Source organism: Prinia subflava, chromosome 4 (assembly GCF_021018805.1).
Source record: "Prinia subflava isolate CZ2003 ecotype Zambia chromosome 4, Cam_Psub_1.2, whole genome shotgun sequence".
In the NCBI taxonomy this organism is placed as follows: Eukaryota; Metazoa; Chordata; class Aves; order Passeriformes; family Cisticolidae; genus Prinia; species Prinia subflava.
Window position 1 is genome coordinate 61848808 of NC_086250.1, and position 17750 is coordinate 61866557.

The 17750-nt window shown below is 36.7% G+C and overlaps 1 protein-coding gene across 2 annotated transcripts in view; it reads right to left on the bottom strand.

Moving 5' to 3' along the window:
* FAM185A (family with sequence similarity 185 member A) overlaps positions 1 to 17750 on the bottom strand; it is a 39097-nt gene that overhangs the window by 9625 nt on the left and 11722 nt on the right. For both annotated transcript variants that reach the window (XM_063396947.1, XM_063396946.1), the window contains exons 4-7: positions 15904 to 16042; positions 10662 to 10703; positions 5866 to 5961; positions 3420 to 3554 (exon numbers count right to left, since the gene is read on the bottom strand). In XM_063396947.1, the coding sequence (XP_063253017.1) occupies positions 3420 to 3554; positions 5866 to 5961; positions 10662 to 10703; positions 15904 to 16042 (412 nt within the window). The remainder of the gene's footprint in view (positions 1 to 3419; positions 3555 to 5865; positions 5962 to 10661; positions 10704 to 15903; positions 16043 to 17750) is intronic.

Genomic DNA, 17750 nt, shown 5'->3' on the forward strand with positions numbered 1-17750 from the left:
TTCATTTAGTTCCCATCCACCCACATGCCTGATAGCCTTCCTTTGTTCCTGTGGAGTGGGTGGGAGCAGATGGTCACATCAGCCTGAGACAAGAGAAAACAGGGCTGAAAGCCCCTCCTGAGGAAGCACTGAACTTGGTCTGAGATGCTCACACCACCTGGTCCTCACAATCTGCAGTACTGACAGTCCTACTGCCTCCCAGACAAGTGCTACAAGGAAGTTTACCTTGCTATTCAGCTACGTTTCCTTTATCATAGGTCAAGTTGTAATTTCTAGTCCTATTGCCAGTGGACAGAACAATTTATTTTTTTATTCCCCTGTAGCAACTTCTGATGTGCTAGAAAGATGCATCTTCTCTTCCCTTTATCTTCTCTTTTGAGTCAACTTTTCAGTCTTCTCTCATTAATCATGATTTCAGGGCTCTGATCACGTCCTCCTTTAGAGACTCTATGGTTTTGAAGCACAGGACTCAAAACTGAACACATTCCAGCAAAGCATTACTAATGCCATGTAAAGCCAAAGGATTATTCTGAGTTTTACAGAACAGTCATGTTAATATGCTGTTTGTTCTCAATGGTGTAACACTACTGTTTCCTGATATTATTTAAATATTGCTCCTCTTGGTTCTACACAGGTAATTGTTCCTACCTTCATACTCTGAACTTAATTTATTGGAAAATGGCCTAAAAAGAGTGTAAATAAAAATTATACAAACTTTAATCTTGACCTTCAGGAGGTTTGCAGCTCCTTTGACATAACAGTCTCCTAAGTTCATTTTCTGCTGAAGTATTTAACACTTTTTAGCCTGTTACTCTTTCTCTTACCACATGTAGTACCTATAGCTGATTACCTCTACAGGCCTAAGATCTAAGAACACAGGCAGACCTGCAGGCAGGGAGAAGGCAGTAAGGGCTTCCCTTCTTGGCAGGGAAAAGAAAGAACACCTTGACATGATTACAATCAGAAATAACTAATTACTTAATCACTCTAAAGGCAGACAGCCAAACACTTCCACCAATGGAAGCTGGACCAGTGCTCAGCATGAACTCTGTTTTTGTAACATTTCCTTATACCATACATACTACTTCTAAGACGATCTGCTGATGCCAATGGAAACAGATGTCTTGCCCTTGAAAATTACTCCAAGGAATAAACTCCCTGTCCCTGCTCTCCAGTTCCCTCCCTTTCTCAGCAAGGGTCTCAGTTTGCAGGAAAGTCCCTTCTCTTCCTAAAGGAGCAAAGCACATTTTCACACTCATCCCCCTGTCTCTAGAGCACTCACTCCAGGTTCCCATCACCCTGCTTTCATTAAATCCTGCTCTATTCCTCAGCAAAGCCCTGGGTGTGAGTGCTTGTGGGGCTGTACTGACCCTCTCAGTGTGGAAGTGGGGGTGATGATGTGCATGAGAACTGCTCCAAAGCAGCAGGGAAGGCTCTCCTAGAGCAGGACACTGCAGGACTAAGTGCGTGTTTGCCCAAGTCACAGAACTCTGCCCTGTCTTCCCACTGGACAGCTTTTTCTCTAACACCTTCAAATATTCCCAGAGGCAAGTAAAGCTTCCTCAAAGGTCACAGTTCCTGTGTTATTCACATGAGAAATGAACTCTCTGAAAAGTCATCTGTTTTTAAACTAATCTTTGAACTCAAAAGCATAAAACTCCTAAACTGCTATGCTCTTGAAGTAGTTTTTAACCACTTGGCAAAGCCCCTCTTCACGATCTATTTTACATTTCTTCAGTCACAGCACCAGGACAGCTATGGACCTTGTACCTGAAACAGTGACTAATGTTCTCAGGATACAGAAATTGTATTAAATGATTTTCAATTATTTGAGAATCTACTTATACACAAAAATTACCAAATACCACCTTTAGAAAGAAGCAAATGTTGATAGTGAGGGGGCAAATGCTTTGCCCGCAGAAAGAATGCACCATAAAGTGAAGAGAAATAGAAGCAGGGAGTAGCTCCCTGTTTATGTAATGCCTAAACTTCTCTAAACAACTGATCATCATTGGCCTAATGCTGTTGCCTTTGCATAATTCTTGACGATTTCTGTGCCTTTGGGACGTGTATGTTTGAGAGTTAACTAATCAGAGTCACTTTTGGCCTCAAGTGCCAAGATCATTTCCATACAGAACAGTGGGCTGAAAAATTGCATCTGCTTCAGTGATGACTGTCCCACATAAACACTGACTGGGTTGTGAAAGCAGAGAAGTCATTCAGCTGTGTATATTTGAAACACCACTCTTATCTTTCATGTTGCCAAAGCAGCAAGATGATTGATTGGCCAGTGGTCCTCATTCACTGAGAAGAAGTCTTGTTTTACTGCTGAGGTGATTAATTCCACAGAGTCCTGCTAGAATCTGGGGTCCTTCCACAGAGTCCTAGCCTGAGAACTTCTAATTATGGTTTTTAAAGAAACTATATTTAATAACCATTACTAGATTTAAGTGCTAGTTACTATTCCTAGGCAGGAAGAGACACATAAGCAGGCTACATACTAAAACTACATAATTACACTTCTAATGTTTCCTGACTTTGAGATTACCATCTTACAAGGGGTGGAAAAGAGGTTTTGTGCATATTTTCTTAGGTTTAAAACCAGAGCAAAACTCAAAGCCTTACCCAATCTGCTATCACATCAGGTCATACTGACATAACACGTTCAAACATAAGCCTGGAGCCCTCAGACACATTAAGTTCATGTTTTCTCTAGAGCAAACTGTGTAATTGCTAAAAGCAACAGCCTTAACTTCTAGATAGCCACATCTGGAGTGGGGGAGAGAAATACACACCCTGGCAGTGAATGGTGTGACTGTTTTCTAAAGCAGGAAACAGCAACACCTGGGATTCTAAGTTCAATTTTAAATGCCTTACAAGAATACTTCCAGCAATTGCAGGTACCTTTCCATGTACTCTCTCTATTCCTCCAGCTCCAGCTTCTTCTACTCTTCTCATCTCCCACTCACCATTTCTCAGCCTATTCTGCACAACTGTACATTTATAAATGTGCTATATACCCCTTTTATTCCCCCCTTTGACTCAGAAACAGATTTTTTAAAATAATTTTTTAATATAATAGATTATCTAAGAAAGTCTATGTGACTTTCTAAGCCAACAAAGCAATGGGTCAAGTTCAGCTCTGGCTTATCTCCCACAAATTCACTGGACTAACACTAAGGAGGAATTTGGCTCCAAGACTTTTGTTAGAACAAGTTGATTACATTCACAAGTCATTTACCAAATAAGATTTCAAAGTCATCCAGTAACATGGGGAGTACAACAGCACAAGCAAACATCTGAATGCGAAGCAGATTAAACAAGCAGCCGCCAAGGGCAATAAACTAATAAAGAAATGGAGATGCCTTTGATTTAGGCCAGACAGACATTTATTGGAAGCCAAGATTAGTAAGCCTTACCACTTATAGTTACATGATCGTCTTTGGAGACACTCTGTGTTTCTTTTAACTCGATCTCTGAGCTCACATCCACTTTTCTTCCAGACAGCTCTAAATAGGCTTTGAGAGAGGCAGGTACCTTGACTGTAATTGAACCTGGTATAAATTTAAGTGAAAGCTCATTAGTTTAACCCTGAGATCAAAGCATGTAATAGTCCTCTATTTCACTGACTTGAATCAAATCATTCGGTTGTGCTTGGTTGGTTTTTTTAAAAGTCTTCAGAAACAGTAATCTCTCTTTTTTGGTCACTGAAAGGATAAATGAAGGTACTTTCCTTAATCATAAACAGAGTATGTCACATATAGAAAATGGTATCACAGTATTTCCTTCACAGACATGAAAATAAATAGTGACATACACTTCTAGCAATGTCTTTTGGCAGAGGATCTTTTCACAGGGATGAACAAGGGAAGTAAATGCAATAGATCTCACAAGTATTATACTTTAAGTTCATGTTTTAGTTGCATATTGACATTCCTGGGCAAGGACAGGGTATTAGACTGGACAAATAACCCAGTCACTGTGTGGCACACAATGAAAGAATTGCTCCTGTGCAAGGATGAGACGCTGCTCACTTACTGTGAACACTGGCAATTGTCTTTGTTTTACTGCTTGGGGCCAGCTGCTCACATCCTCCAACAGATGCAGTCTCAAAAGTGGCTAACCAGTTTAGACTATGCATCACTAAAATGTAAACTAGCAGCAAAATTGCAGCTTTGGTGGCCTGAATAATTCTACTTTGAGATTAAACCCAGAAATTCTGATATTCTGCTTCCCTTAAATATGTGCATCTATGCATCAGACCAAAGGCAGACACTGGGCTCCCAACCTTCCCACATTAGTCATCTGTGGAATAACTCAGTCACAAAGTTTGAAAGCTCTCTCCTACACATTAGATCAAAAACCTGAAAAATTCAGAACACCCTTCCTTTTTATGTGCTCCTTAGTTTTTGCCCAATTTCAACATTCACTTTAGAAAAACATAATACAATTTCTTGACATACACCCCAGAAGTTTAAGCAGAACGTGGTAAAAATAACAGCTAAGCAGCACCAGAACACAACCCTAGCTAAGCATTTTAGACTCAACAGAGTCACTTGCCTGTGACAATTCTGATGAACAAATAACTTCCAGAATAATTTAGGCATGCATTTTGCTGGATACACAAAAGGCTTAGAATAAGAAAGGGAAAAGGTCTTCATCTTTGGGTCCTCTTTGGAGAGTTGCTCAGTGATGACTCATAAAAACCAACACACATGCAGCTCATTTATCACAAATGGGACATTTTCTACACTGCAGCTGTCAGCAGTTATTCTGAATTTACAGGGTAAACAGCAACAGAACTTCAACTTTGCCTTTACTAAACTGTGCTGCCAGGAGAGATGTCAGAAAATATTTTGAAAATAACATTAATTAGCTTTTATTAAATACATTCCTCTTTTCTTCTAGCTCAAAGAGACATTAACTCAGCCAAATAAGTGATACAAAAGGTAACAAAGAAACAATATAAAAAGAAATTTCTTTGCACTAATGAAACCAAAATAGATTGTACAGAAAGATGCACAGATGATTTCAATTCATTGGCACCATCAGTCCCATTTTCAGTAACCATTAGGTTTTAACAAAGCACAGGCATTGTCTCACAGGAGACAGAAGTGGACCAAACACCATGCTCATTTAAAGCACCTGAAGTGCCTGACATGACATTAAAGTCAAGTATAAAAATGCTGTAGTGTGTTTTGGCTTGTTTTGGATTTTTTTTTTTGCTTGCATTTTGGGTTTTTTGGTGGTTTTTCTTTTTTCCAAACTAGGATTAACAAGATGTATTCAGGGCTCTGTAATTTACAGGATTGTATCTTCAGAATGGCAAAACTATGAACTCAACTTCAGGTGTGAGCTTTTAACTAAGAAGAGAAATTTTAGTGAGTAAGCAGGAGAGAAAATGAAGGAAAATGCTAATGTAAGGCTCTCCTATCTTTGTTTTTCTGCCTTCAAATTTTCATAGTAGGACATTTCAGTCAGAAGGCAAGAAAAATAAATGTATGTGTGTCAGTTATCACTGCACATACAGCATCATGGAGAAAACTGTGTCAAGGCAAAGGAACTCGGTAACCCTAGGCAACTCTGCAGAATTCTGCTGGGTATATTGCCAGGGAAAAAAAAAAAGAAAAATATTGAAAAACACAAACACTTTTAATCCCTCTTAAATATTCTTGTCCCTTACAGAGCTTATTGTATTTTAAGTATTTATAGACATCTTCCAATAATGAGGCAGAAAAAAGTAAATAATCAACAATCACAAATTATTTTTTACAGACAGATTAAAAAAACCCCAAAATGAACCTTTATCTCCTTTTCTTTTACATCAAAATCTGCCACAAAAAATATTTTATTTAGTTTGCTAACCTTTTTGGGATTTCAGATCCACTTTTCTTAACTGACTGACATAAACATCTATTGTCCCATGATATGTAGAGGCTTTTAGACTTCCATCTGATGAATCTAAAAAACAAAAGAAAAGAACTTGTGTATCATTCACTCTTTTTAACTAAACATTGGTCAAAATCTTTCTTTATACCTCCATCTGACTTTTATCAATTCTTCTGTGTTTGAGAAGTATCATAATAATTTACAGAATGTCAGCCTTCACTTTGAATAACAGATTTCTGAAAAACACAAATCACCCAGTGCAGAACTGGGGGACCCTCTGGTCCCCAGGCTGGAGCTCTGCAGGGCACATCTTTCTACAGGAATGCCTTGATCTTTGTGTGGAAATCAAGCACAAAACTTGAATACTAAGATCTCTCTTATTTTCCAGAAGAGTTCATTTGCTCGCACTCTGTGCAGGAAGAACTTTACGCAGGAAAGGCACCCCATGCAAAATCCAAGCAGTTGTTCACTGCAACGTCTTGTTACACAGAATAACTGAATACAGGCTTTGTAAAGCCTGGTTCACTACATCTGAATTATCAACAAATGTTTAATATGTGCAGAAAAACGGCATTTGTTCTGTGCCCTAGAATAGGGAGGCCTAAATTTTCTTTTATACCTTATCAGCAGAAATTTATGATCATAAAACTTTGCAAAGAAGCATTTTTACAAAAAGAAAGTCTTTAAGAAGCTTTAATTATACACTTGAGTAGTCTTTCTTTGCAATGCATTCCAACTTTAAACACACAGACTCCCACAATACTAAGTGAAGTCCTAAAGAGTTTACTCTCAAACTACTGAACAGGCTTATACCTAATAAAAATCGCAAAGAAATTATAAAGAAACTCCAGAGCATTAAAAAAAAATACATTTGTACATGAGCAAAAGGCAATTACTGAGAGGTATTTTAGAGACAATACTAGAAATTAAAGCATTGGCAAGAAATCCTGAGATATGGGTAGACTGGTTTCTGAACATACATTGAAAAAACCCAACAGTCAAACTGTTAGAAGCAACTAAAATAATAAAATAAAACCTGAATGAAACTTCTCATTTTAAAAAGCAAAAGCATTAATGAGAGAATTAACTTGATTAATCGTAACAAGGATGTCTCATACTAACGTTTTATGCTTGCCATACAGTTTCAGCTCTAAGTAAACTCATCTGGAGCTTTTCTGATCCCAGGTTTCAAGCACAGATGCCAAAGATCAGTGCACTGCTTACAACAGCAAAAAACACAGAAAAGGATCTTTATCCCACAGCTAAAGCTGATTTCTTTGGAGGGGAAAGTAATTTAAAAAAAGTAGCTAATCCATACTTAGCTGAGAAACCGAGAAGGGCTTTGGTTAAAAAGAAAACATTAATAACTAGAACTGGATGTGAATGCTTCTGCCCTCTCAAGACTTTATGTATTAAAGAAGGTCTGTCTGAAACCTGAAAAAAGTTTTGCTTGTCTAAGTGAAAATGAAACATCAGTTTTAACTGATGACTTTTTGAAAAGGTTGTTCATAATAGTTGAAAAGTTGAAGTCATTAGAACTGGAAAATTTGACATGTATCAGTCTTTGTAATACACATTTTAAGTAGTGATCACTACAAGTTTTCATGCAAAAGCTGTTTTTGCAGATATTCCCCTTCAAATTTAGTAACAGCCAATTACCAACTCTCCACATAATCTTGACAGAAACTTTGTTGGCAACAGATTCAGGAAACATCCAGCCTTCAACATTTCAGCTTTAAACAGAACATATAAAAAGTTTCTTTATCTATCCTAGGAAGAAAGAAGAGTCTCCTGTGCAAGAACAGCTACAAACAGTCCACACAGCCCCAGCTGATGGTGCTTTAGAGGGACAACACGGATCCACTGAAGCTTTCTCTTCCCACTCCTCAAATGCAAAAGCAGCTCCTGTGAGATTCTTCCCAGTGAGAAGATAACTTTTTTAAATCTGTAAGAGTGAACAAAGTGCTCTTTCCTAGATCTGCAATTAATAAATACTAAAATAAAAAAAATCTCATTTTGTGAGAGACTGGATTGTGTTTCCAGAAGGCATTAACACAAATAAAGGATGCAGGAGGAGGGCAGTATTTACCAGGAAAGCCAAAAACAGCCTCAAGGGAAATGGAACACTTTTCCATTGAGGAACAGTGTTTTGGGAAGACAACTTGCCAGATTTTGACTCCCAGAGTACCTCACTAATACAAAGTTTCCTATGGCTGAAGAAACTACAGCAGAGTTTCAAAACCACCAAGAAGCTTGGCAGCACTAACCAAACACTGAAGCTGACACTACAATACTGTCCAGTAAACAACTGTTAAACTTTGACCCATGGAAGTAACATGAAATATATTTTATGGAAACAGCTGAATATGATTTATGTGATAAATGTTACAGATATGATATTAAATACAAGTGTATAGATAAAATTAAGAATACCAAGAAACATGAATTGTTCATCATTTCTGCCAAGTCCATTAAAATGCTGTTTTAAGTTTGTGTCTCTAACTCTTAACAAATAAAGGGGAATAAAAGGAAAATGGATTAAAAACCTCCAAAGATGAGGCACAAAAAAGTGCCCAAATCTAAATAAATAAATATTTCAACAACGAAAAATTACCCTACACTAAGAAGCATAGGCTGATAGGATAAAATACGTAACAAATAGTAATGGAAACAATACATATTTTATTGTTATGACAGATCAAACCTAAGGCAATTTATTTTCAAATATATACCCAGTGCTAGCTGATGTGAATGTGAATAACTGAAGTTAAAAATAAGGAAAAACGTATAGTTTGAATTCAGATTTTTCTAAGGACTGACAGGAAAAAGGCTTTCTCCAGTTTTTTCAAGGGAGAGAACAAGGACAAAGACTTTTACAAGAAATGGAACAGATGGTCATTCTTGAGCAGCTTCAGCTATTTAAGAATTTACTGGTACTAAAGAAAAAAGACGAAAAAAAAGAACACAGTGAAGCAAGATGTCCTTGGCAAGGCCAAATGTCTGTTAAGTTTTATGAAAATTAAACAGAGCTTGAAGAATAAAACCTAAGTCACATAACTTGCAAAAGACTGCAGAAAAAGATCAGTGAAAGGCCTACAAAGGTAACATTTAGTATGACTTCTCCCTTCACTTTATCAGCCAAGCACTAAAGAAAGGATTAAACGTGAAGTTTAAGAAAGTGAAGAAGTGATCTTCCCTTAAATCTAAGCAAAAACACTTTCTTTGACAGTACCTAAAGATTGACCTTGTTCGTGGTAAAATCAGTGACAAAATCAATCTCTATAGGAACACAAAATATTTATTATGATTTGATTACAGACTGGAGGAAGCATAAAATTCCAACATATCTAAAGTGTGATGAAGATTTAATTTCTGCTTAGCTAGCTATCTAGTATTTCTTATTGACAGAAAACTGGCAAATACTCTTGGTTTAGTTCATTGTTCTAAAACTGTCATATGAAAAGTATTATAAGAAACTGAAATGTATTCAATAAATAGACTTCACTATTATTTATTGTTTAGAAGTCACTAATTCGCACATACTACTGAAAAACCCTTAGCACTCCTGACCATACTCACCATGGGGACCTGGCAGAACAAAAAATAAAAATCCATAAAGATACCAGGGATGATTAATGTTCTTTAAGGAAAGATTAAGTCTAATGCTGTCAGAATTGACATCTGAAAGATAAAGTTTCTTCAACTGTAAGATGTGTCTTAATGCTTAAGCTGAACCTGGTTCGTTAAGGAAAATAATCATCATCTGTTGATGGAAAAAACTACCTCCTATATTAAGAAACCTTTATTTAACACTCTTCATACCCTATGAGTTTACTTAAGAGAAGGAAAAACAGCCTAGCAAGTTGAATTCAATTCTGTGGTTTAATGACTAACTCCTAAGAACGTTTTTTGCATTCATTTTCCAGGAGTGTTAATATAGAGCTCTTGGAAACATAAGAGGAGTTGTTAACGGTCCCTGAACAATTCTTAGAGATTATCCCTGAAATATCCTTAGTGAGTGACTACAGTTAACACCAGCAGCAGAAGTCTTAAAGATTTGGGCCAGAGGAAATCTTTCTACATTCAAAAAATACACTGAGCCTTGTCTTTGATTTGTTTACTTCAATTTTCTGCCACAGCAATAATTAGAATTTGAGTTTCCCACTCTAGTGTTTATGTGCTATAAAATGCACTGATATAAGGTATACTATAACTGATAGCTCTGAGTTATCCTGTCATATAAATTCCCAGGTTCCCCAAAAAAGGTTTATGAGCTATTTTCATTTCTGAAGGGAAAACTATTAGCATAATAGTTTGAAAACACTGACATTACCACAAGCCTTCCCATCACCTCCCCAAATAAGTAATACATCAATTATTAGCTTCCTGATATAAAAATTAAACATAGGTAATCACTGATAGCAATAAATGTAAGACAGAGAACTACACTAAGGGCACAACTGTATTTGATGCAGACTTAGGAATCTTCTTGTGTCCTTTTATCCCTCTTTATCTAAAAGATGACACCCAGACTCAGTCTAACTTGTGCAAAGTCCAGCAGCTACTGGGTATCAAATGAGATCCTGTGCCTTGCCCAACCACAAAAGGCTGAGCTTGGAAAGGGTCTTATTCAGCCACACTTATCAGTGCTACTCCTGAAAAGGAGGCAAAAATATCTGTGAAATCAACTCCTTTTTACTTCCTCTGTGAATATATAGCTTCTAGAAAGGAGAAGGGAAGAGCAAGAGAGACAGAGAGAAGGCAGAACCTACCTACTGTGATACTCCCTCTTTTGGTCTGAAGGTTTGTATTACCTGTAACGAAAAGGGGAAAAGTGTTAAAAACATATTATTGAAACATATAATTTATTTATTTTTAATATTGTTGCTTTACAAACAGAAGTCTCAACACATGAGGGTAACAATTAAGTGATTCCAGACAAAAAAAACACTGAATAAAGTCGAAGACATCACCTGGATTTGAGGGAGAAAAAACTGTAGAGAGGCATGTGCAAGGCTAATGCACAATATTCTCTTACTTTATTTTGGGCAATTTTTTGTTAATTGCTCTGATGCCTGCAACAACACCAAGGATGACTGAAGCTCAATTGCATGAAGAACAGTTTTTATTTTCCTCTTTTATCTACCTATATCTCGCCTCTGCTGAAGGGAATCTTCTGTGTTATCTGCAAAGGCTGTGTCCTGGACCCACTGAACATTTCCTACTCCCTCCAAACTTATTCTTAGGTGCATGACAACCCCTTGTCAACACTTCCATTGACTTTAGTCACAGGACACTGGACAAAGTGGAGAACATCAAAGTGTGTAAGGCACAAAATCTGCAGTGGTCTTCTACTGAACTTGCATCACTTTAAACAGCCACAGGTGTTCCAGCCTTAAAATTTCAAAATACTTGTTCTGCCCTTTCACCCATAACATCAAGAGAATCTGGCAGGACAACAGATGTACCTTGCAACAGAAGAGACATCTCCACTACTAACAGTCCAAATAAACTGTAGAAACTTCTACAGTTCCATGGATAAATGTGTCACTGAAAATGCTTTAAATTAAAAACAAAACCACACCATGTCATCCCTGCCATTCTCTCATCCTCCCAAGAGAAAGACAGAAAGAAGAATAAGGCTGAAACTCAGGAACTGAGTGCAGCTTAGTAATACACAGCAGTCATAATTTTCAGATCTTTCAGAAGAGGTTTTAAAAATTGCAAATGGATTAAGCTCTACCCTATCTTGTGTAATTACACAGTAGTAAGCAATGATTAGGGCAGAGTGCATTCCACTGTATATGACCTGTATTTTTCTTAGTGGTTCATGGGTTGAAAGCTAAAAAAGCAGCCTATCATCAGCAGCCTTAAATTCATCTTTTCAAGCACATGCTGTACAAAATACATTGGAGTTCTGAAAATCAGAGCAGAAACAAAAGCATTTTTCAATGACCTTGAATGATGTTTGGCTTCACTCTTTGCTGTTTTTAACAGGCATGCTATAATTATCCCACCCTTTTCCTCATTTTATCATGACTGGCACTTTGGTACAACCTACAAAAAGACCTAGGGTTTTGTGAGCCAGCAGCTCCCATGGAGCAGCTGAAGGTAGATATATTCTATCAGGATATAGCCTCTGGGTCTGTTCTTTGTTTCTCTGGGGGTTTTCTTTTTTGTTTTGATAAGTAAATCCTTGAAAAATATTCAACATGTAGAAATCAAATTCCTTTTAAACACATACTCATATAGCAGAGCCACCAATGCTGCACAATGTCAACACAATATACTGGTGTGAAAAGCTCACTTCAAACATCCAGCTAGAACAAAAGCTGCTTTGGAAGCAGACAAATGTCCTGCACTGCCTACAGACAGTGCACAGAACTGCACTTTTGGTCATGGACCTGTTCTCTGAAGGCAAACACTTAATTTAGGATTTTTAAGTTAGGCAAGTATTTCTTGGGGATATCAAGGGCAAAGACAGAAAGACCAGAGGAAATTAAACCAAATAATTGATTATTACAACCAACTGATTTCAGCGTAATGCAACACTAGGGCATCCAAAACAATAATTTTATCAGAATATCAAGAACAGTGCCTTAGCATTTTGGGGCTTTGTTGCTGCTGAAGAAAGAGTTAGCTTTTCTATCATCTACAATCTTTGCTTCTTCAATGAACGTCATAAAATTTCAATTTGCCATATTGCAATCAGGACCAGTATAGGACCAGAGGCAAAAGATGGATTTGGGATGTAAAGACAACACTTTATGCTGTGTTATTTATATTTCTTCAATTTGTTTTGGAGGCTCTCAACAAGGCAGGATTATTTCAACGCACAAAAAAAGAAAAGAAACCATTAAGCAACATTTTACCACTTTAGAAATTAATTTTATTTTCACTTCTTTACAGGCATGTACTTTAGTCTGATGAAAATTTAAAATGTGAAGTTACAGCTCCACTCTACACACAGTGAAATCCAGAAACATGGCTGAAATGTATGGAACACTCTTTGGTATATCAAGAAGTTTATTTTCTGGAGGGATTATAGAACAACAAGCTCAAGCATTGGACTGCACTACCTTTGGGAGATGGCAGATACTCTATTTTGTCTTATTCAAGTCATTGACAAAGCAGTCATATGTTCATCCTTTCCTATACATACCTCAGTGGGCAAATATATAAAGTAACCTCAGTAACCTTGTTTTCCAGTGTGATTCTTTTAGATAATTGAATAGTTACTAGACTATGACAGAAGAAAAGGTCAAAAGCAAGTATAAAGTCCATCACAGGCTTTACTGATGTAAAGCAGTTTGCAAGGCTGATGTAAAGAGTTTTTTACTGATGTTTGCAAGGAAACTCAGCAGGGAAGAGCTGGGCATCGGGATGGGCACCATCTCCAGTGGGAGAGAGTGAAGGATGTCAGCTGCACACTGAGCTGTCTGATCAGGAGTACAGACAGCAAGTGCAGCCCTCCTGTCAGGCTGCCCTTAGAATATTGTGTCCAGTTTTGTGCTTTCAAGTCAAGAAGGACACTGGTGTATTTAACTAAGGCCAGAGAAGGCCACTGAGAAGATGAGCAACCCAGACCAAGCCACAGATGCTCTGAGAGCAGCTGTTTGTTTTGCTTTAAAAGGAGAAGGCTGAGAAAGAGTCTTCCTGTGGCCTTCAACTACCTAATGGGAGGGTATAGAGAAAAAAAGATTCTTCTCATGGTGATGCAGCAAGAATAAGGAAGAAGCAGCAATAATGGATTCAAGACATAATGAAAATTACCATCAAAAAAGGGTTTTTTTCTTAGCAGAAGAATAATTTGGGAGTGGACCAAGATGTCCAGAAAGGTCACACAATCTCTGGATTTGAAAACTTTCAAAGCTCAACAAGATCAGGCCTTGAGCACGCTTGGTCTAACTGAGACCACTTCAAACATTAGTTGGGAAGGAATTTGATATCTAGTCCAAATCTAAACTAGATTTATAAAATAAATTAATAATTAATGCAACTCAACCCAACACTGAGACTGCTGCAAAGAGGGGTTTCCTGCTCCTCCTGTGTGCCCCTTGCTGGATAAGGTTCACTGTAATGTTATTGTCTCTTAGATAAAGAAGAAATTTCTCAAGATCAAATTTCTTTTTCAGGTGTCAATTCAAAAGCTTAATATCACCTGACATCTATAATGCCTGTTACAGAAGCTGATAAAAATTACCCCCAAATAACTCCTTTCAAAACAATGCCACTCATTTGCCACAGGAGTATGAAACATGCAAATGAGCAGTTGTGAAAGTTTGAGCTCTACCAGTGTCATGATAGTACAGCCTGAGTTTCAACCACAAAATGTGTCTCAGACAGTTTTGTAAAGTCTGTGCTGCCCTAACTTCAATTTTCCCAGTGCAAAAGCAATGAAATCTATCTGTTTTGTGCAGGATGTGCTGATTTGGTGCCATCTATAAGTGTCAGCTGTAGGGAAAGGGTGACTTTAGTTGCCCAAGAAACAATCTCTCCAGGTGTTTACAGACAAAACTAACTATTGCAATTGTTAGGAGCAAAAATCAGAAGTGAAAGTAACCATTTCTTCTAGCATAAATTTATAGTAGGAGTTGTCTGCTAATATGTGTTTGTATGGGTACTTTAAAAACCTTTGCTCTTACTATTAAAACATGATTAGAGAACATGGTATTTTACATAAATATTTCTTTCTCAAAAAAATAGGGTAAAATTACCAAGGAAATGTTAATGTGCCATTTTTTAAAAACATACAGCTAAAATTACATTAGGTAATTAGTCTTTAGTAGAGAGGTCATGAAAATAATCCTGAAGTAATGTAAGAAACGTCTGAATAATTTGATACAATTCTATTTGTTCACATTGCTCTTCAGCTTAATTGCAACAGGCATTACTGAAGCAAATAAGTTATTAATTTCAGAAGCTATGATTTCATTTTTGCAACAAGACAACAAAAATAAACTCTTGGATGTGCACAAAGACAAGAACCATGATCACAAATTGATCACTCCACAATATCATTATACTATATAAAGTTAGAAAAATCCAAACCAGCACAGCTTATCAGACAGAAGTTTCAGTAGAAGTTCCAGTCTACAGGTTAGAAAAATAAAATAACAAAAGAAAAAGCAGCTTATTTCTGTCAGTGCATGCTAAAATAAACTTTATCTAACAGATTTAGAAACCATTCTCACATTTAATACAAATGGACAGAGGAGCTGTTCCTTCAAGGAAGAAAAGTAATTTCTCAAGCAATATGACAACATAAAATTGCCAAGAAATTGTAGCAAATTCTTTTTAATGGATATAGCTGAAAATCTGGAACTCTGACAGAACTGAGTAATTTTCTTTGTACATCCTCCAGTCTGTTTCACTCAATGTTAAATCACAAATGCATGACAGCACAGTCTGAATTCAGTGGGAGTTCTGTTAAATTAGAAAACCACACCAGATTTGAACCCCAACTGCTGCTTAAATAAAAGACTCTATAGTTTATTAGTTTTAGATCTAGAGGAAGGATACCAAAGGGTGGATGGATTAGAGACTGCTAAGAAGATCTAAGAACTTCTTCTGAAAACAGAAACTGTCACCACTCTTGATATAAGGTGCCAGCAAACACACAGGCTATTTCTAATAAGAACTTCTCTCTCCTACAATAGTTCTTAGTAGATGATCTAAGAGTTGCCTCTGTTATGAAGAAAACAAGGGATGGGGAGAGGGGAAGAGAAGCCTCCTGACAACTTTTAGTATCATTTTCATTGCTGAATATCAGAATATTTTGATCTTCTTAGTATGTGTGACATTTCTTTCCTATAATATACACTTTTTGCGAATACTAAGTGTGCTTATGAAACTGTTTTCAAAAATACAGTCTAAGTCTCTAATAAAGACAGAACTGTTTTGCTCATATGCTGTGCTGATTTAGTGATAGTTACTGTATTAGTCCATTTGTTACTGTGAACATTATTGAACACCTTCAAAGCAGCTTAATTTGTGACAGATTTTCCTTCTTACCATGAACACTTCCCAGCATAATATCACCAGATTCTGAAGAGAGAGATGCTGATTCTGCATAGAGATATTTTGTTTTCAGCAGCCCATCTTCAGTAGAGATATTGATGGTTGTCCCCTGCAGCTTCTCTATATTTACACTCTAGGAGAAACAAACATAATTGAAAATTTGTCATCACAGCTTGAAAAAGCAGTGGGAAGGAACACTATTAAGACACAAAACAAATGGAAAGAGTTGTTGGTGCAGGACAAATGGAATCAGGTTCTTAGTTAAAAACTACACAAGACAAAACAAAATCTTTTCATCCAAGAGCTCTGATTTAAAAACTAATGATTCTTCACAACATTCCCATGAGTTACTACATCTATCATTCATGTGAAGAACCCAAGTAGTCACAAACAGATGAAAGAAAAACTTGATTTAATTTTTAAAAATTAAACACTTCATTTTGAAAAGCAAAAGAAGAATTAAATTTAATTATGAAGACTGAATCTTCATACAGCATTATGACACTTAGAGCATTGGTGATCAATTTTCTTCCACCACAAACTGAAACATCCACTGCCTTTGTTACATACAGCTATTTATGAAGATTTTTAACTGACTTACTTTGTAGATAAATCTTTGGTGAAGGTTTGCAGAAAAGCCCCACCCAGCTGTCCTTTTTCTCAGTATAATTTTCCTATTGCCTTGGTTACTCAGGCTTCTATTCTTAGACTTAAGCCTCAAGACATACAAAGCCTTGAAAAACCAGGGATAAGATCTCCATTTTTACTTCTTTTCAAGAGAAATAGAGAGAAAGGATAGAATATGAAAAGTTGCACTATGGATTTGGGAAATAAAAGGTGAAAAATGAGATTATCTATGTAAAAGAGATGAGCCACGTGATATAATGTCAATCTATTTGAACAAAACAGAACAATTCACATGCTTGTACAACAACCATATGAAACTGAATTCTATTCTTAGTTATATTTGATTTATGATGGAAGCATTCAATAGTTCATACTTGAACCCCCACTCAATTTGCTTTTATTTTGCTTATGCAGACTTGCAGTGAGTTGCACAAAATCCTTATTCATTACATGAAACAATACATGGCTTTCTAGATCAAATTGTGCCTTACTCAAATTATTTTTAAATCCTCCTTGTCATTTTAGCATTATCATCTTGTGCAAAAAAAGTTGACACAAAAAAATAAGTTTATCAACCCTTCCAGTCTAACATTGTATAAAGAATAAGCTATGGATGAAACAAGAGCTATTCTGAGAAACAGCCACCAGTGTTGCACAGTCTCAGTGCTGCACTGTATCCCAAAATCTGAGCTGAAGGGGTTGGTTTAGTATGGACTTGGGGCACTCCTAAGCAGGCAAAGGGAAGTTCAAAAAGCTACCTCTCTTACAATAGAATGAAAGTTTTAACTCTATTTAGATATATTATTTTATTTAAAGAATCTCACATACCAACTTTTTTGCAATCTCACATACCAACTCATTTTCCAGCCTCAATTACCTTTCTTAAAATGGCACCGTAATAAAGAGTTGTCTCAGCTCCAGATCAAAAGAAGTTACCATAAACAATAAAATAAAAACTACCAATACAAAGAACGTTTGTTTCAGAACAACCCAAATCTGGGTAGAGGTGTGGAGGAGGGAGAAGTCAGACTACTCAAATATAAGAATAAAAAAGTATTTCAGGTGGGGAAAGCATGGAAAAACAGGATTGGTTTTCAATGAAAATAAATAGGTTTTCAATCCCAAATTCTTTAACTCTTTTGGATTTCTGGCAGAACACAGACGTCTACTAAGCAAGTGTTATAGAAAAGTAACCATGGCACAGATTAGCTAAT